The 26,322-nt window shown below is 58.0% G+C and overlaps 1 protein-coding gene across 1 annotated transcript; it reads right to left on the minus strand.

Moving 5' to 3' along the window:
• Window positions 1-1,073: 1,073 nt before the first annotated feature.
• BAIAP2L2 (BAR/IMD domain containing adaptor protein 2 like 2) lies at window positions 1,074-26,008 on the minus strand. The gene is made up of 14 exons (XM_054582528.1): window positions 25,927-26,008; window positions 24,700-24,775; window positions 24,037-24,123; window positions 23,498-23,559; window positions 12,970-13,041; window positions 12,630-12,746; window positions 11,679-11,825; window positions 5,450-5,602; window positions 4,931-5,069; window positions 4,529-4,763; window positions 2,459-2,623; window positions 1,893-2,103; window positions 1,332-1,375; window positions 1,074-1,150 (listed from the first exon to the last, which is right to left on the minus strand). The coding sequence occupies exons 1-14, from the start codon at window positions 25,975-25,977 to the stop codon at window positions 1,075-1,077; spliced, it is 1,635 nt and encodes a 544-aa protein (XP_054438503.1). The 5' UTR covers window positions 25,978-26,008; the 3' UTR covers window position 1,074.
• Window positions 26,009-26,322: the final 314 nt, after the last annotated feature.

The following is a 26,322-nucleotide window of genomic DNA, read 5'->3' on the forward strand; positions in this document are numbered from 1 at the left end:
GCAGGTCCCCACCCCCAGCCCCTCTAAGAGGCTTTTGCCTGCAAGGGGAGATGGAGCAGAGCAGGGACCGGCCTTGGGGCCCAGGGCCACCCACGGAGAATAGATGGGTAGAGAGGCCCTTCCACGTGCTGGAGGCTCTGGCGGGCTCACAGGGCCCTTTCCCGGGGGGTCATCGTGGTGCTGGGGGCACAGCCCTGCCCTGCAGAGGCCGGCCGTCCCTAACGACCTCAACTTCTAATGACCTCAACTTCTCGCCTGCCGCCCACCCCCAGGCCAGGTGCCAGGCAGAGCCTCTGTGGCTCTCCCTCGGATAAGGCTAATCCGGGGGAGCCTGGGCCGGCGGGGGGAAAGGGGCTGGAACAAAGGGTGCTGTGTCCCAGGCCACTGGAGGTGACCCGCTGAGGGCCCCGGACCTTGGCCACTGCCGCCCCTCCTCCTCTGGAGAGGGAACCATTTGCTGGGGGCCGGAGGTGGGGTATGGAGGCGAGGGCTTTGGGGCGGACCCAGAGACTGGCGGAATATGCGGGATGGGAGGGGCTGGGAGCAAGCGAGGCCTTCCAGGAAACTGCCAGTGAGTGACCGCTGGGAGCGCCGGACCCCACTGTCCCGTGGGAGGTCTCCATCCCCACCCCACCGGGCCCCAAATCAGAGACCACCAGTTCTGCGGCCACGTCCACTTTATTTCTCACTGTTTACAAAAGTTAACCGGGACGTGTGCGGGGCGGGGGAGGGGTGTGTGAGGGGCTCTCCTGCCCCCTGGGGAGAGAAGGGGAGAGAGGTGGGGGCATGAGGCAGGCCCGCAGGGAGAGTCCTGGGGCCCCGGAGGGGAAGGACTGGTTCTGTCCCCCATTCCGCCTGCTTTATTTGTCAGGCCCCAGACCCCGGCCAGGGCCTTGGAGCTGCTCAGGCTGGGGGTGCGGTTATGGGAGGGACGCCACCCCCGTATCAGGGCCCCGGCTCCTCGGATCTGCTGCTGCTGCTGCTGCTGCTGCTGCTGCCGCTGCCGCGGCCGCCCACTCTGGGCAGCCCTGGGCAGGTGGCCGCGACCTCACGCCCCTGACGGAGGAAGGCACCTCAGCGGATGAGGGGCGCCGAGCGGTCATTGGTGACAGTGGGACGCAGCTTGACGGTGGCAAAGGGGTTTGTGCCCCTGTGGGGGGAGAGGTCAAGGAGAGGGGCCCAGGTCTCCCGCTGGCCGTGGATCCAGGGGAGGCAGCGGGACGCCCGAGCCAGGCGCCCACCCCTGCCTCCCCTGCCTCCCCTGCCGCCTCCACTCACCCCTCGTCCCTCCTTCCACTGAGCCCCGCCCCCGCGGGCCCCCCAGGACTCACCGAGGGAAGAGCTCCGGGGGGTGCTGCTCCCAGGTCATAAACTTCTGCAGTGGGGGGTGGGGGGAGAGAGGGCCGAGTCGGGGTGGGGAGGGGCAAGCGAGCTCCTGCCCCTCCCTCTGCCCCTTCCTGGAGGGCAGAGGAGGCCCCGCAGAGCCCGGCTCCCGGAAGCGCCGTGCTGGCGCCCTGGGCTGCGGTGGTGTCAGGCGCAAGGAGCCTCTGGGCCAGAGCGCCGCCCCCAGGGCAAGGCCGGGGCGACCCACGGCGGGGGGCGGGGGCGATCCCTGTGCCCCCGCCCAGCCCAGGCTCTGCCCCAGGGACCTCGGAGGCAGGGAGGACGGGCATCTCCCGCTGCTCCCGGGGGACACCGGGCTCCAGCCCCGAGGGGACACTCCCCCACCTGCCGCCCCGTCCCGCCCCACGCCACCCAGCGAACGGGCAGACGGGCTGGGCGGCAGGGTCCCCTGCCAGACACAGCGCCAAAGCGGCGGGGGTTACCTGGTCTCCAGTCTCCCTGCCCGCGGGCGACCCGGGGCTGAGGAGCGCCCGGGGGAGAGGGCTCACCTTGACGTCGCTGGCCACCCCCATGCTGCCCATGCTGCTTCGGCGGCTGCCAGGCAGGGGTGTAGGCGCAGGGCTGGGGGCGCGGCTCGGGACCCGGCTTGGGGCGCGGGAGCGGGACTGGCCGTCCCAGTACTCGGAGGCGGCGGTGGAGTTGCCTGGCCGGTCCAGGAGGTCGTCTAGACTATGGCTGCCCCGGAGTGGGTAGGACCTGAGTCCAGAGAAAGGAGCCAGGGGAGGGGTCAGGCCCCACCTGCCCCTGGGAGGGAGGAGGCTGTTGGCTGAAGGGAGTCCACAGCCGGAGGAGGGACGACACAGTGGCCTTCGCGGGGGAGGGGGGGTGCTCTTTCTCCATAGGCTACAGGGGGCCGGGCCCACTCAGGACTGCCACTCACTGGTGCTCCCCAGGTGGGCACCCCCCGCCACTAAAGTCCCCATTCCGGCACCAGCTCTGACCACCCAGGTACCTGGAAGATAGCTCATTCATGGAGTTCATGGAGGTCACCGGGTTCAAGGCATTCATGGGGTTCATGGCGTTCATGGGGTTCATGGAGGTCACCGGGTTCAAGGCGTTCATGGGGTTCATGGCGTTCATGGGGTTCATGGGGTTCATGGAGGTCACAGGATTCAGGGCATTCATAGGGCTCATGGAGGTCATGGGGTTCAAGGCATTCATGGGGTTCAAGGGCACCTCCTCCAGGGGCTTCACATAGGCCTCGGGGAACCAGCCACTCCTGCAGGGCGGGAGCAGAGGCTCCGTCACAAAGGGCCCCACAAAAGCGGTCCAGCGCGACTCCCAGGAGGAGCGCACATCGCCAGGCGCTGCGGGTGCAAGACTGGCTCCGGGGGCTTTGCCGAGAGCAGCTCGTTTAGGCCCTGGAAGGGGGTCTCTCTTGGCGTCTGAGGTCCCCAGTCCAGCCTCGTGTCCCACCAAGGGCTGGGGCCCCTTGCGAGGAGGAACTGGAGGCCCGGGAAGGAAAGCAGTGCCCACGGACGTGGGGCCAGCACCTCATCCCCTGCTCACGAAGCGCCCACCCTGTGGGGGCCCAGAAAGCCGGGCACAGTCCTCGGCCCCGAGGCTCCTGGCCGGTGGGAACAGACCCCAGGCAGGGGATAGCAAGGGCGACAGCAAAGGGCAGGGGTCCACAGGCGGCTGTAGGAGGCCAGAGGACAGGGCGCCCGATCCCCAAGCCAGTGCTCTTCCTTCCTCACCCAGCGCTGCCCCATGGTGCTGGGGATCCCAGCACCCTGCTTTTGGAAGCTCATTACTGTGCCCTCAAGCAGCCGCGGGTGAGGGAGAGGTGCTATGACCGATGCCCCTTGGCCTTCTCAGGCTCCAGGGACCCTACCAGTTCTTGCAGAACTGAGAGAACATCCCCCAAAATCCACCTTAGACTCCAAAACCCGGTCAACAACATCCTCACGCGAGGGTCACTGGGAGCTGTGTCACCTCAAACCGACAGAACAAAGGCACCGCAGTACACTTCACTTCTGCTCTCGCTGTAAAGTGCCCCCGAATCCCCCCCGCCCATGAGTCAGAAAGGATAACCCTGTCCCGGGAATGCGGTTGAGGGCACGGGTCTAGGAGGTTTATTTATCCCAGGTCCCGGGGAGTCTGGTGCACACCGGTTGCAGGGACCTCCAGGGCGGCACCCTGGTGTCCTCTGCGGTGGGTCTGCAAAGCCGGCGTGTCTGCCGTTCCTGTGCTTAGTCCTCTGCCACCCGCCAGCCCAGCCCGTCCCTCCACTCCTGGTCCGCCTAGCGATGCTGCATTGCCCTGAACATGCCACCCAGGTATCTGTCCACTCGCCCAACCACGGTCCACGCGGCAACCGCCACGGACCGCTGGTCCGCGGTGTGCCCACTAACCCCTCGTCGCCACCTGCCCACCTGTCTGCCCCCACCTACCTACCCACTCGTGTACCTCCCCGATCCCCCATCAGCCTGTGCAGACACCCCTATGGGTATGCCCTCCCATGCCCCCACACCATGGTGACCCCCACCTATCCACCCACCTACCCGTCTGCTCACATAAGCGTGCATCCCCTACCCACGAGGCCACCATCTCATCCGTGCCCCTGCCCACCGCCCTGTAACCCACACGCCACCCTCGCGGGCACTGACTCCTCCCTCCGTGCATTCATTCCTTCTCCATTAGCAGGCTTGGGGTGGGCACGTCTCCTGTGCATAAAGCCCTGTGGGGGGCACTGCCTGGCTCCAGCAGCCCTCACCTCCCCCTTTTTCTCCAGCAGAAAGAGCACGCCCTGCACGCTCCCTTGTGACCGCCGCGTGCTCCCCATTTCCCCTGCAACTGTGTTAGAAACAGACTCGCTTAGGTTAAGGATTTCCACGGCGCATGACTGCAAGGAGGAGAGCCTGAAAGGATCTTGGCTCTGAGCGAGCCTTTCCCTTCCCCATCCTGTACCACTCTGAACTCGGCGAGGAGGCTCGTCCTACCCTCACTGAGCGGACGAGGGAGCTGAGGCAATAGGAAAAGGATGGGAGAACTAGAGAGACGTACGAGGCCCCCTGCGGCGGGGTGGGAGGGCGGGGCGGGGGTGCAGACGCCTCCGACAGGGAAGCCTCAGCCGGAGCTGGAGTTCGAACTTCCCGCCCTGCGCCTGCCGGCTCGCACTCACGTGGACGAGCCCTCCAGCTTCCCGTAGAGCCAGCCGTTTTGGGCCTCCGGCACCAGCACCTCCACGACGTCTCCGGCCGAGAAGCGCAGCAGCGTGTGGTTGGCGCCCTCCGAGTGGGAGACGAGGGCGCGGACTCTCCGGGCGCCCCCGCCGCCGCCCCCGCCGCTCGCCCCGCCCGGGCGCTCACCGAAGGAGTTGGAGCGCGAGCGCTGGGCGCCGCTGGTGTAGAGCGAGGCTGCGGAAGCGGGAGACCGTGGCAGACCGTGAGCGCGGGAAGTTCTCCCTTGCGTCTACCCTCACTCCCTCCTGCTGCGGCGCAACCCCGTTCCTTTTCCTGGTCCAAGGACCCCTATCCAGCGTCCCTGGCCCTCCCTCTGCGTTCCAGGTGTGCAGGGCACTCACAGGCAGACGGCGTTCGGGGCAGGGACCGGCGGTCAGGCTCCAGCTGGGACGCGGTCCTCGCCTCGGCGGGCTCGGGGCCGTAGGAGCCGGAGCCGTGCCGGCTGCGGGGGGAGCTGAACTCTCCCAGAGGCCTCTGGGGCTGCGAGGGGAGACGGGCAGGGGAGGGTGGGGCGGGGAGGGGCGGGGCCGCGCGCCCTAGTCCAGCCCCCACCCCCAGTCCCAGAAGTCGGCGTAGGGGTTCACAGGCCTGCGCCAACCGAGCCACCAGGGGGGCGCCGAGGCAGCGCCGGGGCGGAAGGGCCAGTGCGGCGGCGCCGAGTAGAGCGGCACCCTGGGCGGGAGGAGGGGCACCCTCGGGGGGAGGAGGTTCCAGACGGAGGGCCCCAGGCCCCAGGGCCCCACAGAGGGTGCAGGGGACGGTGGGGGCACGGAAGGTGGCGGGGGCGTGAGCGGTGGCGCAAACAGCGGCGGGGGTGCGAGTGGCGCCGCAAATAGCGGCGGGGGCGCCCAAGGCCTCACCATGTCCAGGCGGGTGGGCGTCAGGCGGCCCGAGGGGTAGGGCGGCCCCAGCACCGAGCCCAGGAGCCCTGGCGAGTGGGCGCGCGACGGGCTGCGGCTGGCCTCCGACTGCTCCTTCCACAGCAGCACGCGGTTCTGGAGTATCCCCCGGGCCTGGTGGGGAGAGAACACAGGAGTCGCCCAGATCTGAGCAGCCCCCAGAATCCTGGGGATTCAAAAGTGGCACCCTAGGCCTGGGGACTTGAGCCCTGCAAGCTGAGGAAGGAACAGATTTTCCAGCTGTTAAGAGTGAAGGTGGTAGTGGTGTCCCTTGGGATTCGCCCTCTGCCAACCCACTCCCCTTTTGTCAAAGGCCACTGAGTTCTCAAAGAGCCTCCCCTGCGCCAGCTCTGGGTCCTTTGGGCAGAGTTCTCCCATGGCCCCACACAGGAGTGCGGGAGGGACCTCAGCGGGCCAGGCCGGCTGCTCCATCCTCCTGGCTACAGCGACAGACTCAGGGATGGCACTTACCCAAAACTGTGACCAAAGAACCCAACCCCAGTACTTCCTGGAACAATCTGGAAAAATACATTCTTTTGCCTCATGGGGTTTGCTAAGTAGGCAGTGTGAAGCCAACACAGGAAACTACAACTAAGCAACAGATGATGGCAAATGTCCGATGACATCTTGTGTGCTCCTGGAGCCAGCTGTTCCTGAAACCCCTGAACTTCCCAGGGACCACAGCAATAAGTACTTCTGCTGTTTAAGGCCGTTGGAGTCGTGCTCTGGCGGCCTTTCAAATATGGCTTTCCAGTGCGTCCCTGTAGTCTACGTAAGTGCCCCCTTTCTCGTGCCCCCAGTCCCCGGGCCTCTGACTGCTTGAAGACCTACAAGGACACAAACTCAGCAGCTGACCGTAACCACTTGGGGTGGGAGGGCTTTACGTGTCACACCTGCTGTGTGTGTTAATCATGTTTTTAAGTTTGAGTATCTTATGATTCTCTGACATCTGCAGCTCTTGCTGTTCCTGGAGAGGCTGCCCCTCCCAGGGCTTAGATAATTCCCAGGGATAGTAAACGACTTGCCTCTGAACATGCCTTTTGTATGCAGACCAACCAATCCAACCTGTATCCCCAACCACTTCCTTTAACTCACACGTCAAGCCAGTATTTCCCTGACCCTAAGTCACCCCACAGCGCAGAGCCCCCTGAAGTTACCCAAACCGCAGTCCTAAACTTGCTCAAACTTGCCTGCCCTGCTTTGCCCACTCCCTCCATGGAAACCATAACACAAGTCTGGGCCACGATTTCCCCTGCTCCTTCTGGCCCTTGACCAGCCCCCGGCACTCCCCACGGGGCCCTGCGTGGCATGGCACAACCCCGTCTCTTGGGAACTCTGATACGTAATAACACTTTTTTCAATGGTATTTGTCTGTGTTGTCATTCAGTCACCTCCATAAATTAAATCCCAGGTACCATCAAAACACTTCTCCAGTTAGAAAGGTCTCTCCTTCCTTCTATTCAAACATCGCCCCTCCACCACCACCAACCAAGGCCAAGCTCAAGACCGTCGCCTTAGGAATAATAAAAGCTTCCCTTTGTGGAGCATTCACTCTGTACCGGACCCAGATAAAGGCTTCGCTGCATTATCTTATTTGAGTCTCACAATAGCCCTGGGAGGTACGTGCTATTATTATCTCCACTTTATAGAAGAAGATGCAGAGGGTCAGAGTGGTTAGCGCCGGCTTGGGGTCTCGCGTGCTGCGCCGGGCTGCCCCCAGGGGGCTTCCTGAGCCGCCCCTCAGAGGTCGCTCCCTCCCCCCGGGCTGGCTGCCGAAAGCCTCACAGTGACCTCAGGCAGCAAAAGAGGCTCAGAGCCTCATGTCACAGCTGGTCACCAGGGTCGCGTTCTCTGTGGCCTCGTGTAAATAATGAGCAAAACGACCACACAGTAAAGGTCTGTGAGCTTGTTTCAGAGGCAGCAAGCAAAGTGAGACCGTTAGGTTCTTCATACCATAGTTTAAAAAGGTTTGGCTTTTTTTTTTTTGGCCTCAGTTCTGGGAGTGAGGGCCACAGCACCGAGTCCCGCCTGGACAGCGCTCGGCCTCACCGGCTTCCCTGGGCCCCCATCTGGGCAGCGCGGCCCTGGCTTGGGAAGGGACACTGTCCTCACTGTCCTGACAGACACTCACAGTCACAGAGGAGACCATGGGGGAATTTTAAAAGCATGTACGGAGCGAAAAAGCCATTTTAGTCATGATGCAAACCTCAAACTAAAAAGACTGATAAATGTGACGAAATAAAAAAATATTTTTAAAAATGTGGCCAAACCTACAATAAGCAAAGTCAAAGGATAAATGACAAACAGGGAAAAATATTTGCAACTCATTACCAAGAAGGAGTTACTTTCAGTAACATATAAAGAGCTCCTAGAAATTAACATGAAAAGTGGAGGGAAAGATACTGTGACACGGGACAGAAAGGACAGCCAAAGGCTCTGAAACTTGCAGACACGTGAGCCTCGCTTAGGAGATGAGTATCAAGAAACACTGCACTGAGAAGCCGCTTCCACCTTTCTGACTGGCAAAGAGCAAAAAGTTTGCTCATGCGGTTGTCAAGGAAACAGGGACTCCCATGCACTGCTGGCCGAAGTGTCAACAGTACAGCCATTGCCTACAACCGAACCGCGGACTCACAAATTCCACTTCTAGGGATGTGTCCTGGGGCGGCACTTGGAGTGCGGGGGACCCAGAGACGCTGAGGTGAGGGGCGGGGCATGGGAGAGGCCCGGACCAGGCAGGGCTGATCCTGCAGAGGGTGAGAAGGCTGCCACCCTCCCGGGCCAGGAGCCACGGTTCTTAAATCCTGTTCTCCAGCTTGTGCATTCTGCTATAGTACCAGGGTATTTATATAACTGTTTACGGTTAATTACCTTAGGAATTAGGTCTCGTGTGTCCTAAAGCCCAGCTGGTCAGACCACAAGCAACCTGTTCCCCATCCCTCAGGGGGGTCAGGCTCGTCCGATCCACGCCCCCGCCCCTCCAGGTCACCCAGCCGGCGCAGCCTGGGAAGGCGTCCGGGCACAGGCAGAAAGGAATTTCCTTCCAAAGAAGATACACAAGCGGACAATAAACCCATGGCAAGATGTTTGGCGTCACTAGTCATCAGGAAAATGCAAACCAAAAGCACCATGAGACAGCGTTACACTCACTAGGACGGCTATGATCAAGAAGAGAGGCAGGAACAAGTGCTGGTGAGGAGGCGGCGAAGCTGGGAAAATGCAGGGACGGAGCCATTGATTTACAAGCGGATGGTGGGAAGATGGCGTCCCAAGGTCCCCGGCCCCTCCTCCTGCACATCCCGTCAGCAGCCTCTCTCGCGGGGTCAACTGCTAGGCCAGGCCAGGCAGGCAGGCAAGTCCCCACGCCGCAAGGGCGACTGTGAGGTTTTGGCCCCTGATGGACCCTTTAAGGGCAGGACACAGCTTCAACCTCTGCTGGGCTGGCAGAGGTCCAGGCAAGGACCAGGACACGGGGTCCGGGCGGTGCTGCCCACAGGGACATGCGGGTTGGGCAACATCCAGTGTCCCCCTGAGTGTGGCCTGGGACGGGCTGCCTTCTGGCTTTCCCGAGTCCTGGGGTCCACAGGCTTGGACTGCTTCCAGCCCATAAGGTACCACTTTGTAATTTAGAGACAGATGTCCCCTCTGAATGGACAGAGCCTGGTCGGCACGCGTTTGGTGAGAGGACGGCCTCTGCCAAAAAAGAAAAAGAAGGCGCCCCTTTCTCCAGGCCGGCAGTCTGGCCAGCGTGCTCAGCCTGGGGGGCGCAGGCAGCCCCTGCTCTCAGCCGGGCAGCGTGTGCGGTGCGGCCCGCACGGCCTTCCCCAGCGGCCCTGCCGGAGGGGCCTCCGCCCGAGGTGGAGTGAGAGCCCGTGCACCACGGGCCTTGGCCGGTGCCGCTGCCGGGCGGGTGCGGTTCCCCTCGACCCGGAGCGGGAGCGGGGCCACCAGGAGGCAAAGGAAAGAAACAAGGTGCCGAAGGGGACCCGGTCATGGAGGAGGACCCAGCAGACCACACAGGCAGCTGAGGGAAGCGGGCGACATGCTTAAATGAACTTGATAAGAGCACCTGCTGCATAAGAAAGACCTTCTTACCCAGACAGAGCGCAATTTTAAGATTTAAAGTTGAGCAGATGAAGCACAAGAGAGGACAACTCTGTGGAGAATAGAATCATTCTATCGCCGTGGTCTGACACGTCAAGGGGAGAAATATCTCAAGACATGTAGCAAGAATAGGGGAAATAGGGTGAGGGAGATCACAGACAGGGAACCCCAAATGATGGGAGTTCCAGGAGGAAAAGGGATGAAGGCAGAGAGAAAATAGTGATTAAAGCAAAGGAAGAGCCCCTGGCTGGTGTGGCTCAGTGGACTGAACGCTGGCCTGCGAACCAAAGGGTCACTGGTTCAATTCCCAGTCAGGGCACATGCCTGGGTTGCGGTCCAGGTCCCCAGTAGGGGACGCACAAGAGGCAACCACACACTGATGTTTCCCTCCCTTCTCCTCTCTTAAAAAAAATAAATAAATAAATCCCTTAAAAAAGAAGGAAAGATGTAAAGAAACAGAAGAGAGAATAGCTCCCCCGACCTGAAGAAGAACCAAGACCCAAGCCGGCAGGCTGAAGGGTGTCGGCAGGCCCTCACCCAGGTGCCTGGACATGTTCCTGAGAAAACCTCTAAGCACCCACAGAGTAAGAGCCAGTTACTGAAAAGGGAAGGAGGCAGGCCAGCACCCGACACTAGAAACAGGGATATCACCCCGGACCACGAGAGGAAAGGTCTGCTGCTCTGCAGTCCGGCAGCAACGAGTCCAGCGCTCCCCAGGCAAGGGAAAAGCAAGGCATTTGCAAGCGTGCAAGGATTCAGGCCGTGCATCCGCAGAAAATGCTGTGAAAGTTCTCTGGCTACACCAATGACTCAAACCAGAAACCTCAGGACAGTGGGAGAGGAGAGGGAGTGAAGAGAGCAGCAAGCCGTGCACCTGATCGCACACGTGGTGAGCTATTACAGGGGACAATGCTGTACCGGGTAACGGGTAACGTGCATCCTCTCAGTAAAGCGTCTTGCGCTAGAAGGGCTATGCTGCAAAGAAGTGCTAGTGAGGGTCTGGGACTCGGAGTCTTGAGGGCTCCTGGCAAAACCAAGAGGAGGGGGTCAGGGAGGATCAGGAGAGGAGTAAAAGCTTCCCCAAGGCCTGAGAGAGCCAGGGAGGGCGGGACAATCCTCCCGGTGTCGTCTTAGGTCTTACGAGGGGGGACACAATGGACCGAGTCGTGGGGGCGCGGGTCAGCATTTTTTGGAAAAGATAATAAATAAATACATGTGATTTTGAGGGTCACAAAGGGAGGTCATCACAAGTCAAAGAACAGTAGCCTTTCCAGATGAATAAAGGGGGAGGGGAATGTATAATAACTCAACCGAACTGACCAAAACAACAATGGGAGAGAAAGAGGAAATGACAGAGTAAGTAGAGTTGAATCAAGTGAGCCAAAAAGAATAGGACAGGCATATCAGTCGTTAGGTTACACGGAACGGACCGAATTCCTCTATGAGAGGACAGATGTCAGACTGAGCTATATTTTAGTGACAGAAACACACTTAATACAAAGAGATAAGAGAAGAGGAAGTGGGGAGGGCAATGTTAATCTCAGACAAAGTGGAGTTTAAAGCCTTAGACTGGATTAGAAGACACACTAAGTACCTACATGGCAACATTTGCAGAGCAGGTCTAATAGTCATAAACCCAACAGCACCAAACAGTGCAGCAGCTGAATACAGAAGCCAAACCCCATTGGAAAGACAATGAGAAATGAAGAAATCTGATTGGTGTAGGAAACAGAAAAAGCAAGCACATAGAGGATTTAAATTATAGGATAAAACTAAGAGACGATACTGAATAAACTTATGAATCAATGAATTTGTGAATGGTAAGTGTATGGAAGCAGGAGTGAAAAAAACCAGTGGTTCATACACAAGTAATAAATGCGCAAATCAGTGAAGGATGCAAGAATAAACAAAATCATGAATGAATAAATAATGAATATCCGATGATACAAATACACACAGAAATGAGTAAACAGAAATAGATGGGAAGTAAATAAGTAAAATAAACATCGACCAAGGAAGAAAGAAGGAAAAGGAGGAAAGGAGGGAAATTCCCGGCTCTGTCAGCTGCGCCGCGGCCCCAGCTCACCCGACCAAAAAACTGCAGGAAGGTGTTGGAAAGCAGCAGGTGCTTCTCGGCCAGAAACCGGTAGCGCCGCTTCTCCTCCAGCTCGGCTGCCCGCTGGCTCTCGGACACGAAGGCCTGCATCTGCGCGTGCAGCCGGTTCACGCTCTCCTGGGGAAAGCGGGTTCCGGCTGGAGGCGGGGCAGCGCAGCCTCCCTGTCCTTCCGGACCTGGCCGCCGCCTCCTGGAGGCCTGCCCTGAACGCCCAGGTCATCCTAGCTCCCGCGCCTGCCCTCTCATGGGCAGCTCCATCCTCATGAGCCTGGGCTCTGGGTCCCCCACTCCAGGCATGGCTGGTGGGGACTGAGCCATCTCTTTGTCGCCAGCACCCAGCTCAGGGCCCCCCTGCACAGAGGTGGGGCCCAGGGAGGTTTGTTTAATGAAAGTGCAAATGAGTTGCTTAATAACGCCCTACTTGGGAGGGGAGATTCTGAAAAGAGACCTGAGCTTATTGAAGGAGGCAGGAGAAGGCAGGGGAGATGATCTTGGGGACAGTGGCCAGGGAGGGGAGGCAGCTCGGGAGCAGGGCCGGCCTCCGCGGGGGGCAGGCTGGCAGAGCTTGGGCAGAGGAAGGGGAGGGACCGCGGGGCTGCAGGAGGGTCACACTTTGCTGCCATGCTGGGCAGCGCATGGCTGGCGGGCTCAGGTTCGCTCAGTGAGGTGGAGAAGCAAGAGAGGTGCCAGGGGTTTGGAGGGGGCCTGGGGCACCTGGGGAGGGCCAGGAAGTGACAGGGAAGGAGCTGTGCTGAGTGTGCCCCCGAGATCAGTGACTCCCACCCGCCAGGGGCTGGCGGACCTCAGCGCAGAGGCTGCAGCAGGCCACGCTCCGCCCCCGGAGCTGGCCTGGGGCTGGCTGGGGGAGCTCAGGGGGCTGTCAGACGCCCCCCAGAGGCCAGTCACGCCCGGCCCTCGCACCTTCATCTCCCGCACATTCTTGTCCCTCTTTCGCTCCATGCGCCACAGCTCGGACATGCACTTCTCCAGGTTGGCAGCTCGGTGGCGGTACTCGATCTCGTAGTGCTGGCGGCTGTCCTTGGGTGGGGTGGGGAGAGGAGGGAGACCCCCATGTCAAAAGCTGGAGCTGCCCGGCCTACGGGTCAGTGCACGGGACGGGGGCAGGAGGGCTCAGCTGGGAACGTGCATATGACCTGGGGCCAGCCAATGCCCGGCGTTGGCCTCTATGTGCCCATCTGTCACATGGGGAGAAGTAGTCCTGCCTGGGATGAACGGGGCTGGGAGCGGCAGGCAGACTCACTTTGATGAACTGCATGTCCAGCTTGGTGTTCTTCTCCATGTGCTGCAGCAGGTCTCCGTGGAAGGTCTGCACCTGTGAGGAGGGCACGCAGGGGCGATCAGGGCGGCCCCACCCCCTCAGGCCCCAGCACCCCTTGTGCGCTGCCCACTTGAATCCCCTGCCCACCATGCGCTAACACACCAGGCACCTGCCCAATCGTCAGAGAAATGGGCACAATAAGAGTGCCGGGGGGAGGAAAGATTAAATAATGCAAAACCCCTAGTGCAGAGCCTCACTCGAGACACCCTCGGTAACCGTGCCAATAGCCTCTGGTTCTTAGTCTTAAGTCTGCACTTCGGAGATGCCATGCCCTGTGCCTGGAATTCCCCGCCCGTCTTCACACACATGCTGGTCTGGCTTCCCCAGGCAGGGCCTGCGCTCAGTTACTTTGTTGCTGGAGCGCCTCTAAGTTTGTTTGTTTGCTGCTTACTCCTCCAGCCCCAGGACAGGATTTCTTGCTGGGCCCCTGGCTCAGCCCCTTTGTGTGAGCAGCGAGCGCTGTGGCCACGACCCAGGCCTGACCCGTCTCTGTGTCCCTGGCACGGGGGGCACGGCTGGGCCCAGGAAGGCGCTCAGAGCCATGGAGGCCTTAGCGGTAGGGGTGGTATGTTCCCATGACCAGCGCGAAGGAGGCGGCTGACCTTCAGGCGACCAGGACACCGGGGAAGGCTACTGAGCTCAGTCTCAAAAGAGCTAGGTCCTCGTTCTTGCTGTGTCTCCCATTTGCTTTGTGACCTTGGACAAGTTGCTCCCCTCTCTAGGCCTCAGTTTCCCCCTCTGTAGTAGTAAAGACCTGGCGGATGCTCTCTAAGGTCGGGCCTTATAAACCTGAAGAGCTTTGATTCTGGGGGCCTCAGCAGTCACCTCGCACGTTCCCCATGTGTTCCCGTCCGCATTCCCTGGGCCATTCTGCACTGTCTGGGCATCAGCCCTTAAAACCTTCCAGCTGCCCGCTTTGCGCTGGAGTTCAGATTGCGCAGGGAGCAAAGGGGAGCGAGTGTCGCTCACCCCCCTGCTGTTTCCGCCTCCAGGGACCTGTCGCCTCTGCTTGGGTCCCGCCCCCTGCCACGGAGGGCCCCACACTGTGCTGTGGGCGCGCTGCTCCGAAGGCCAGGGCATCGCCCAGGAAAGGAATGCTGGTAATTTCCTCCCAGGACGCAGGAAAAAATTAGTAAATACAAAAGTTCTGAATTGTAAGTTATTCTCCCACAGTTGTATCTGAAGCCTCAGTCAGTGCTGGTCTCTGAGGGAGCTTGAGTGTGGCCTCCCCAGGATTGGCCGCGCCCCGCACCCAGAGTGCCCCCGTGTGTATGCGCGCGCGCGCGTGTGTGTGTGTGTGGCAGCATGTTAGCGTTACCAGCTGTCCTGAGCACACACCCTGCCCTGTGGGGCCCCTTTTCTGCTGGATCCAGTAGAAAGTGGGCTTCTCAACCTGCATCTGTGGGGCCTCCCCGCAAGGAGGCACCCCGCCCTCCTCCTGCCCTTGCCTCCCCCTGAAGAGACAGTTCAAGATTTCTGCTCGAGCACAGAATGCGGGCACCTTTGAAACTGCCTGACAGAAACAAAAAGGCACGTGGGAGATACGGGGCTGGGGGCAGACCTTCAAAACCCAGCACGTGTGTAACCAGGGCACAAATATGGAGGGCGGCGGGTACCTGGAGAGACAAACCGGAACCACCCCGAAGGCCACAGAAAATATTTAAGATGCACAGACTCAACAGAACTCTGCTGGCAACGCACTCATTTCTGCGGCGCTGGCCTGCTGAGACGGCGGAGGAGGGAGTGCAGCTGGGGTGGCAGCTGAAAGCCTGGGACGGGGGAGGGGTGCAGGAGGTCTTTGCCAGCCTCCATAAACTACCGACAACAATCAAGTCGGGTGCTTTCCCCTTCCTCTTAATTCCGCCTCCCTCGTCCCAGTCCTCTGGCCTGGAAACACTGCTACCGAACAAGCCGCCTTCCACTACAGGGTTGTCACCCCCACGCCCAGTCCCATATGACCTGCGTCACTCCCCGGAACTGCGCGTGAGAGCAAGACAGAGGGGTTATAATGCTTCCCATTGCCACACCTGGCTGGGATCGCAGACAGGGAAGGGGACACAGGCCCAGGGGCCCCAATCAGATGGGGCTCAGGCCCCTCTGGGCACGGAAAGTCCTCGCAGGCTCCTAACCAAGTAGGTCTATTAAGAGGGTGATATTTGAAGTGGACTTTGAGCTCTTGCTGTAGAGGAGCAGGTGGCTTCTGGTATAAGGAAGTCCCTTGCCCCAGGGCAGGCTGAGGAAGTCCCAGGCCTCCCTTGCCCCGCCCCCGGCACACACTTTATCAGTGCGCCCTGGAAGCCCCTCAGTACAGAGTCTGAGGGCCGCTCTGCTGCTGAAAACATGCACCTCGAGCTCCGCGAATCGAGTTACTCCAGCAACTCAAGAAAGCCAGCTCCACAGGAAAACCCCCCTGAAGGAACTGCCTCTGTGGGCTGGCCCCCACCCCTCTCTTCTCTTTAGGTCTCGACTCCCCCCACGCCATGCCAACAGGAATTCTCTTGTTGAAGTCACGGAGGCTGCACGTTGCGAAGTCAGCGCTCAGGACTCACCGCCTGTCGTCGTCATCGGACACAGCTGGCCACCCTGCTCCCGAAACATCGTCTCCTCTCAGCCTGTGGCCCGGCCCCCTCTCCTGGTATTCCTCGCCACCCCCGCCCCCCACCAGCTGCTGCTTCTCTGTCCTTTATGGATGCCCCCTCATCTCCCTGACCCTTTATCGCTGGGCCGACCCAGAGCTCAGGCCTTGGGCCTCTGCCTTGAGCTCCACCCCCTCCCTCTGGGAACTCAAACAGCCCTTATGCTCAGGACTCAGCCGGGATCTCGCCCCAAACTCCAGTCTCAGCCATGCAGCTGAGCAGTCACCTCTCCGCTGGGTTTTCTGACCATCGTCCCGTGCTCACTGTGTCTAACACTGAGCTCCTGATCTGTCCCCTCTACACAAACTGCTCCATATTCAGTTTTTCTACCTCAACTAGTGGCAACTCCGCCCCTTCAGACGGTCAGGTTAAAACCTTGCAGTTACCTAGATTTCCCTCTTTCTTTTGCAACAGACATCCAGTCCATCCGAAGATCTTACTGGTTCTGCATCCAGTCTGATCTCTTCTCAAGAGCACCGCTGCCGCAGCCCTTGGCCAAGCACGTCACGCCTGCCCAAGGCTACTGCGGCAGCCTCCCACCCGGCCTTCCGCCTCTGCGCTTGCCCTCCGCTGCTGTTCTCTTCTTAGTACGGGAGCCAGAGCGACCCTACTAAAGTGTAAGTCAAACAAGGCACAAGTGGGAAATGATATTTTAAAATGCCACTTGCAAATGTCTTCAAAAAACATAAAATACCTAAAAATAAGTCTATTGAAAGATATGCAAGACTGCTACACTGAAAAAGAGAAAACATTGCTCTGAAAAATAAACAGACGTATACCATGTTCATGGATCACAAGACTCACTATTGTTAAGATGACCGTTTATCGATGAATGCGATCCCTGTCAAAATCCCAGCAGGCGCTCTTAGACAAATTGACAAGCTGATTCTCTTATTTATAAGGAAATACAAAGGATCTTGAATGGACTCAACAATTGTGAAAAAGAACAACGAAATTCTTACACTACTTGATTTTGAGACTATTAAGTTACAGTAATTAATAGTGTGGTATTGGTATAAAGACAGACAGAGATGTTGATGGATCAAGGTAGAGAGTTCAAAAATAGACCTACTAATACAAGAAAAATCAAATTTTGACCAAGACACCAAGTCAATTGAATAGGGAAAGGGAAGTCTTTTTTAAAATGGTCCTGGTTGCCCTGGTTGGTGTGGTTCAGTGGATTGAGTGCTGGCCTGTGAACCAAAGTGTTGCTGGTTTGATGCCCAACCAGGGCACATGCCTGGGTTGCGGGCCAGGTCCCCAGGTGGGGATGTTCAAGAAGCAACCACACACTGATGTTTCTCTCCCTCTCTTTCTCCCTTCCCCTCTCTCTAAACATAAAAAAAAATAAAGTCTTTAAAAGCAACAAAATGTTTTGCCATTGAAAGATAAAATAAAATGATTCTGAAACAGCCAAATATCTGTATGGGGGAGAAGACACACTGGCTCCCTCTCTCTTCATACACAAAAATAAATTTGAGGTGGACCATAGAAATGAGTGTAAAGCCCAGAATATACAGTTCCTGCAAGAAAACGTAGGAAGACGTCTTTGCCACCAGGGCAGGTGAAGAGCCCTTGGGGAGGATACAAGCACCAGCCATTCTTTATAAAACACCAAACTGGACTTCATAAAAATTTTTAACAAGTTGCCGTCAACAGTAATGGTGACTTGATTTTAAAAATGGTCAGAAGAGTAAACAAACATCTCATGAAGACAATATACAAATGTCCAATAAGCTCATTAAAAATTATTAGTCCTCAGGATATGCAAAATATAACCGCAGTGAAGCCTGCCGTCCCATACCTGTGCGAACTGCTGGAATAAAAAGGACTGACAGCATCGAACGCCAGCACGGATGTACAGCGACCGCAGCTTTCAGACATGGCCGGTGGGAGCGCAGGTAGTACAGGGACTTTGGCGAACTCTCTGACAGTTTCTCACACAGCTAAATATATGTCAACCCTATGACCCATAACTTCTACTCCTAGATATTCACCCAAGAGAAATGAAAAGACAGATCCACAAAAAGACTTGTACAAAAACGCTCACAGCGGCCCATTTCTAGTAACCCCGCACGGGGGGCGGCCCCGGTGACCATCAACAGAAAAGGGGGTGGACAAATTGTGGTCTAGTCATACGATGGGACACGCAGCAGTCACATAAAACAAAGCCTTGGGACATGCCACGACATGCACTAAACTTACAGACACTATGCTGAGTGGGTGAGGCAGGACACAAAGAAATACATACCATACAACTGCATTCATTCTAGCAAGTTCTAGAACAGGCGACATTAATCTCTAGAGATAGAAACGAGCCAGGGGCCGCCTCTGGGTGGGAGGAGGTCACAGGGGAACTTTCTGGGCTGCTGGAGGTCTTGTCTGGCCAGCATAGTGGCTGCATGGTATATACAATGTCAAAACTCATCACACTCAACACTTAAGAATGGGGCATTTTATTGTACGTTAATTTTCCCTGGGTAAAGACTAATTTCACATAAAAGTGAGTAACAAAAAATCTTTGATGTTAAATCCAACAGAAAGTGATGGTGAGAAAAAAAAATAGAAGGGAGACCCAGAAGGACATCCCTACAGACAACGAAAGTACAGCAGAAAGGCCCACAAAACGGACACTAAGAAAATGATACGAGGCAGGAAAGATACAATGTGGGTGTGAGTTAGAAAAATTCAGAAATGGGTGACAGTTCAGAAGGGAATTCGAAATTTAAAAAGAAAAACATAAGTTTAGTAATGAAGGCAACACGCAACAAAGTAATAAACACAACAGAGAATGCCTGAGGAGAAGTATAATATGAAAAAAAAGGGAAAAACAAAGAAATAGGGAGAGGTTATTTTGGGGGTGAGGGCAATGGAAATGCTCTAAAATTAGATAATGGGATACTTTTAAAACTGTGACTATACTAAAAACCTCTGAACTGTACACTCTGAAAGGACGAATTTTATTGTATGTGAATTATATCTTAGTAAAGTGGATATGTATGTCTATTATATCACTCTATATCTATCTATCTATCTATCTATCTATCTATCTATATATATATATGTCTCTCTATCTACATCTATAGCTGTATGTGTGGTAGGGCTCTTATTATGAGCTCCATTCTCGCTCCAGATATTAAATCATAATATTTAGAAGTAGAGGGGGTAAAAAAGTAAAGAAAAAAAGTGAAAATAACCAAGAGGAAAAGACCTATTTAAAATAGGCTGTACAGGGTAAATATACAGATAATAGCAGTTTTGAAGAAGAAATACAAAGAAAGGGGACAAAAATATTCTAGAAACTGTACTTCAAAAGAACTTCTCTGGAAACCAGAAAGATGTGAAATTATATTTTGAAAGAGTATACCACACAACTGAGAATACTGACCCACCCCAACCAATATCAAAACATACTCTAGAAAAATTACTAGAATTGAGAAAAAGATGTCTTTTGGGCATCTAGGCAAAAAAAAAAAAAAAAAAAAAAAAGTGATTTACAATGGAAAAAATAAATAATCAGGCTGTTGAATAGAAATGTTCAATGTTAGAAGAAAAACATATTTAAGATCATCAGAGACAAAAGAAACAGGAAGAGGAATAAGGAAGGAGGGAGGGAGGGAGGGAAAGAGAAAGGAAGGAAGGAAGGAACAGGCAAAGGGTTTTATACCCAACGAAACTGGCTTGCAGGTATCACTAATTATTATCACCACGTCAGGACGCAGAGAACACTGTTCACATGACCCCTTCCTGTGGGGACTATTAGAGAACAAGCTTCAGGCAGGAAAGTGACAATTGAGACACTGTCATAGGACTGGTGCTGAGCATTCAATATGTAGCTACTTGTAAACAAAAGCCAACAGGGGCGGGGCTAAAGGGAGGGACAAGGTGTGTTACGGCTCTGAGCTCAGACCATGGAGACACAGCACGAGGATTTCAACAGTGGGACCAGCATGGGGGCAGCAGATGCAAAACAAACGTGAGCTGCTTTTAGAAACCGTATAGGAGGTGGTAGAGTTGGCGAGTTAATCATCGCTCAGAGGCGGCTGTGGTGTGAAGGGGGATAAAGCCAATGGAGAGTTGTGGGACATCCGATTATTTCGCTGTCCGTCTCGGAGAGGGAGGACTCTTGACATGAAACACATCTCCTGGTGTAACACAGAAGAGGGAAGCAAAGGTCCTCCAAGGCTGACTCTGAATTGGAAGTATCACTATGACTCTATAAAGTGTTTTGTCTTTAAATACATTGCACATATCATCAGGTATCTATAGTGTGTGCACATATGTATGTACCTACATGTATGCCAATGCACATACATGCACATACAATGTATGTATGTAGTATACATACATATGCATCTCTGTATGTAGAGCACCGGCCACTGAACAGACCTCACAACCATCAGCTCAGAAGCAATAAAAGCCCTTAGTGCCCAGACTCTGGAAAAGTAGGAGGTGAGGCTGGGCCGTCTTGTTGGCCGGGGCAGCTAGGGAGTCAAAACTACCAGGGTCGTTCCAAAGGGACTCAGCAGCCAGGCGGAAGAGGCTTCCTGCTCAAAGAGAGCACATTTTCAACTTCGAGTAAAAATAATAACTGCAGAACTGAAACACATCAAATAGGCTTAAATTTGATACCGAGAATACCAAAACATACTACACTACTTGTGCTGGTTAGAAAAATAAAGCCAATCGGTCACCTCCAGAGGGTGACAGGAGAGCAGAGGGAGGGCCTAAGCCTTTCCCCTGCCTTCCCCGTATGAAGCGGGTCACTGGGTAGCGAGTGGCAGATAAGGAGAGGGGACTCTTTTAGAAATATCCCACTCAGGATGTGAAAGGGTACTGGAGCAGCGGCATCTTGCGACTCCTGGTGTGTGAGCCTGTCCCGGGGCGCGGGGCCTCCGCGGCTGTTAATAGCTACACGGCAGTGGGCAGGACGTGCCTCCCGGCGGACGACCCCGGCTCCGTCTCCAGTCCTGCTAGAGGGATGGGACCCGAGTCTGATCGGGCCTCTGGAACCAGAGGACAGAGGCATGAGCCAGGCTGCACCAGGAGCGCGTGATCAGCAAGTTCCAGGCTGCAGACACGGCCGTCAGCAGGCCCCAGGGCCTCCGACAGACAAGGTGTGAGAAAAGAAAGAGAGGGGCAGATGGAGGGGGATCGGTAGATGAAGAGACTCAAACACATATTTAAAAAAAAAAGAGTAAGACCAAAATCTAGTGTCTAGGAGTGTCCGCTTTGATCGACGACAAAGGAACACAGGAAGTGCCAGACCCGGGCCGCTTTTGGAGGGAGGGAGGGGCTGTGATTTTGATGGAGGCACATGGAGGGGCTTCCGGGGAGGCTGCGAAGTTCTGAGCCTGGGTGGTGGGTGCAAGGGAGGGTTTGCCTGGCCATGATCCACTAAGGTTTAACATGTTCAGGGAACATTTCAGGACCTGCATTTCAGCTTCCATCAGAAAAACCAAACCTGCGTGAGATCCTGCTTCTCCTTCCCTCAGCACCCTCTAACGATGCAACCTTTACAAGAGGAGGGGCCCCTGAGTGGCTGGTCACCTGCTCCCCGCTCGCTGTCTCCACGCGGGCCACACGGTCACCTCGCGCCCCTCCATGCGCTGCTTCCTCCGTGCAGGACGCTCAGTCTACCTGGCTCGCTCCTCGCTCCTCAGATGCTGAGGTGTTCTCTCAGCGTCACCTTTCTAGTGATGCTGTCCCCACGTGTCTTTTAGAAACTGCACCCCTGCTCTGGCTGGGTGGCTCAGCTGTTTGGAGTGTCATCCTCTCCAACCAAAAGGTTGCGGGTTCGATCCCCAGTCAGGGTGCGTATGAGAGGCAACCGATCGATCGACGTTTCTCTCTCATATTGACGTTTCTCTCCCTCTCTCTTCTCTCCCTTCCTCTCCCTCTCAAATCAATAAACATTTCCTCGATGAGGATTTTTTAAAAAAATTATGCCCCTCCTGCCCTTTCTATCCCCTTCCCTGCTCTGTTTTTCTCTGTGGCCTATCTTGCATCTAACCTGTCATATATACACACACCTACTAGTCTTGGGTTTGGTCGGCTCCGCTCTTGGGCAGGGCGGGGTTTTTGCCAGCCCGACCCCGGCGCCTACAGCAGCGCCTGGCGCGGGGTGGTCAGCAGCCGTCCGGTGAATGAGTCAGAGGGGAGACGGCCTCTGCTGCGCGCGGGCCAGCGTGGTTCTGGCTGAGGGCCCTGCCCTGTTGTCACAGCCAAGACGCCAGTGCCCAGAGATGGCAGCTCTTTTTACAGAGCGGGCCTGGGTGACACTTGTCCCTGCCCAGCCCGGGGTTCCACAAGTGACACGGAGAGCCACCCAACACAAGGACGGGAGGTCCCGGGCTCCATGACTCCCTGCCAAGCCCCGGAAGGTGGTGCAGGCCTGGTGCTACCTACGCCGCGGCAGGTCTGGGAGTCGGACTGGGGGGTGCCTTTATCGTGTGTAGGGGGACACACAGTTTCTGCTGCTAAAATTGTTCCCCGTTTTGACACGGCAAACAAATCGCTGAGTAGTTAATGATGTCTCCAAAGGAGGACACCCGGACTTTCACGGTTCCCCTCCCACACGTTGGAGAACCACAGACCGTCACAATCAGGTGAGATTTCCTTCAGAACCTTCCAAGGTCCCCGGCCCCCGCCCCCGCCCCGCTGTGCCCTGGCTCCTGACCCCGGCTCCCGCCTGCCCGATGGACGCCACGCCCACGGCCACGCCCATGCGGGGGCGCCCTTTTTCCCCCTCTGGCCGAGCCCCACTCCCTCTTCAAAGCTCATTCCTTCCTCCCGGGCAGCGAAGCCCCGCTCGGTGCCAGTCCCCACCAGGCCCCAGGGCTCCAGAGAGATCATGTCCCGTTAGAGGTCCCAGTCCTGGCAGGGACAGAGACAGGGAAGCACATTTTACTTCTAATCGTCACAGCTGAGGCACCCGAAGGGCCCAGGTGCCAGGGCGGAGGGTGTATACTATTCATTTCACTCAGCCCTCCCAAGAATCCTACAGGGCTGCTGTTATAACTGTCTCCGTTTCATGGACAGGTAAACTGAGGCCCAGGAGGGTTATGTGGCTCATCCAAGGTCACAAAGCCAGCAGCTAGGGGAGCCGGGGCTCTGGCTGCGGGGATCACTTCCTTATCTGCTGCCTGCTAAGAACAGCTGGGAGCATCTGTCAGAGTCCAGAGGGAGGAGGTGCTAAGCCTGCCCAGGAGCCAGGCAGGCTTCCTGGAGGAGGGGGCAGCTGTGATGGATGGCAGGGGTGGGGGCTTCAGGCTGAGAGGACAGCATGACAGCAGCCCGGCGGGGGGTGGGGCGTTAGGCTGTGTCCGGGGGGTGCAGCTCTTCAGGGTCCCTGGGCTGTGGCGGGGCGGGGGGGCGGGTACCACCTGGCGCTGCCAGGTCAGCAGGGCCGGCAAGTCCTCCCTGAAGAGCCTGGGTTTGGTTCTGTGGGCAGCAGGGCTGGAAGGGTTTCTCTCATGGGTGGGACAGGTCAGCCCACCGGCTGCTCTGGGGGAGCAGAGGGCGGGGCTGGAGGCGGGGAGGGGCCCCGGGCCCAGCCCTTTGTCTCCCGGCTCCTCCCCTCACTCTGCAACCTTGGGTGGAGTGGCTACAACCCCAAGACTCAGTTTCCTCCTCGGTAACATAGGGGCAGAAATGGCACCTGCATTCCAGGTGGCTAGAGGCTGGAAGAAGACATGGCAGGTAAAGGTGCCCAGCAGAGCCTGGCCTGGCCAGTGTGGCCATGTCACTGAGGGCCTCAGGAAGTCCTCCCCGAGAAGAGACGCGGGAGGGCAAACCCCCAGGTCAGTACTCACCACCACCTCCAAGTCGGAGTTCAAGTGTCGCTGGGTGTCCGACATCTGCACCAAGATCTCACCTACAGGCCCAAAGAACAATGGCTTCATGAGGGGCACCTGCCCTCCCACCCTCTTCCTGCCCGAAGCTTCCAGAAGGGCCTGCCTGAGGCCGGATTTCTCAACCAAAGTCCTGAGATTTCCCACGTGGCTTTAGGACCCGGGCAGCACCTGTCCCAGCCAGGCGGGGAGCAGGGTGGGGGGAGGGGCCCGAGCTCCTGAAGGAGTCTGGGCTCTGGGCTGCAAGGCCAGTGCGTTCGGCGGGGCAGGACTTCCTGGAAGGGCAAGGCTGTAAAAGCAGTGCCCTCTGGGACCCGAGCATGAGGGCCAAGGCAGGGCCGGGCCCGGGGAGGCACCAGGAAGGCAGGCGGAGCGTGCGGAGCCTGGACAGCAGGAGGCGGCTGGGGTGGGGGGGCAGGGGCGGGGGCGGGGGGCCAGGAGGAGAGCGCCCCAGGCTCAAAAGGGCATGTGAGGGGGCCAGTGGGAGGGGAGCCCCTTACCCAGAATCTGCGACGTGGAACTCTGCAGGGCCTGCTCCCCGATCTTCTGGATGGCGTTGAAGTACACCTCGGCCGCCTCCGACAGAGCTGTGTGGGGAGGGGGTCGGTGCGGCAACCCCTCTGCCAGCCGCCCGCCCTCCTGGACACCCCTCCCTCCAACAGGACAGAGTGCGCGGGGGGGCTCCGTGGGGCCTGGCGTGGGTTCGTGTGAGAAGGAGGGGGCACCCTGGGTAGCGTGGGATGTGGCCACTGGTAAAGGGCAGCAGCGTGGGGTGGGTTCTACCTGAGGGGGCAGGGCCAGGCGCCACGCAGGACCTTGGTGTGGGCCTGTCTTGGGGTGGGGGGCGGGGGGACAGGCACCTGTGTGTGCCCATCAGGAGGGGTGGGCGCAGGTATAAAGGCACCAAGTGGGGGCGGGTGAGGGGGGCTCCAGTTGCTGATGGGAGGAAGCAGACTTTGACTCTGAAGAACTAAAAGGCAGGGAGGGTTTGGGTGGCACTTGGCTCCAGGTGTGTCCCTGGCCTGTCCACCCTGCAGACGGCACTGGCGGAGGGCGTGCTGCTGGGGAATGGCGAATGGCTGTGCAGAGAACGGGGTGGGGGCGTGCGTGTCTGTGTGGAGGGAACAGGTCGGGGGAGGGGGTGTCCACGGCCGGGCACTCACCGTGGAAGGCCCGCAAGTAGTTGTTGCCCAGGTACACCAGGTTCTCCAGGGCGGGGTTGAACTGCTCCATGATGCTCTGGGCCCCAAGGGCGAGGGGAGCGAGGGGAACGGCGGGAGAGGAAAGAATGACGGCCAGAGGCAAGTCGCCGGGCCGCCTAGCCCCAGTGAGAAGCCCCCAGAATCTAGGGGAACCCACCTAGAAGCCTGGGGTCGCCCAGAATCCTGTACGGGCCTCAGAAGCCATCTCCCGTGGCCCTGTTCCAGGCCAGGGTCGCCCCGGCCAGCTCCTGCTCACACACCTCCCCTGGGGGGACTGTGCTCCCGAGACCGCACACCCGGGGGGCCCGCCCCCTCCCGCTGGGCTGAAGCCTGCCAGCCCGTCACAGACCCTGGCTGGGCACAGCTCAGCCCAGGCCCGAGTCCAGGCCTCCCTGGACTGGACGTACAGTCTATCCGCAGGCACCTCAGGGGCAAGGGCAGAGCTTGCCCCCCTCGGAGAAGAGCCCTCTGGGAGCCAGGCCACCCGAAGCCCTGGCTGGTGGGAGAGCACTCTGGGTGGCAGAGACGCCTCTGAGCTTGGACTTCGGCCCTGGTTCAAATCCCTGCAGCCCCTCTGCCTCCCTTGGTGACCTTGAACAAGCTGTTTGACCTCTCTGGCCTCAGTGTTCTCATCTATCCAACCGAGTGATTGTTTTTTACCCCACAGGGGGGGCGATGTGAGGCTTGCATGGGAAAGGGTCCCGCACACAGGAGGTGCTCAGTGGAGGCCTTTGGGGGCTGCAGCCACCCCTCGGGACTGAAGCAGCAACGTTGAGTGGGGGCTTGGAAACGAGGGTGAGACAGACGAGGCACACAGACAGAGGGCACGCAGACACAGACAGAAGCTCCCCACTCCCAGGCCAGGTGACTGTTTGCACCCTGCTCCCAGCCACAGCCACGCAGGGCCCTGTCCCACCTCGCCCAGCATTTGAGCACCGCCTCGGCGGGCCTGTTGCTCACTGGGTGCCTGCAGACAAACCCTCCCGGGAGCCCCGGGGTGGGGCCGGGGGGAATGACTGTCCCCAGAGGGCCCCCCTTCCGTGCCCACAGCTCAGCCCAGCCTGACCCCACGTCTTCCTCGCCAGAACTCGCCACAGCCGCGCGCACCCTCTGTCTCCCACAGCGGGCCCCACCTTCGCACCTGGGCCGGGGCACTGCAGCCACGGGCCGGGCTGCACGCGCGCTCACCTTGTAGATGGCCATGGTGGACCTGTAGAACTGGTCCATCTCGGGGGCCATGGGGCAGACTGCACCCGGGCACGGAGCAAAAGGTTGGTGGCGCTCGCAGGGCAGGGAGCACCGGGGTCAGCACCAGCGGGGCCCACTGCGTGGCGGGTGGTGAAGGAGGCCGCAGAGCGGGACCTGGAAACGGAGGGCCGGCCGAGGAGGAGGTGGCAGCTTAATTATTCACCAGCCAGGGATGTCAGAACGCGATCTGGGGCGTAACCAGACCCGGGGGAAGGCATCCTGTGACGCAGGCGGTTCGTGTGACCTGCCCTTCAATTATTTACCCCTCTGAGCTGCGGCCGGCAGGCACGCGTGGGCAAGCCACCCTCCGAGGCCACCTCCACCTCCAGGATGAGG

The sequence above is a fragment of the Pteronotus mesoamericanus genome, unplaced genomic scaffold, assembly GCF_021234165.1.
Source record: "Pteronotus mesoamericanus isolate MK-2021 breed Mesoamerican mustached bat unplaced genomic scaffold, CSHL_Meso_final contig_702, whole genome shotgun sequence".
Taxonomy (NCBI): Eukaryota; Metazoa; Chordata; class Mammalia; order Chiroptera; family Mormoopidae; genus Pteronotus; species Pteronotus mesoamericanus.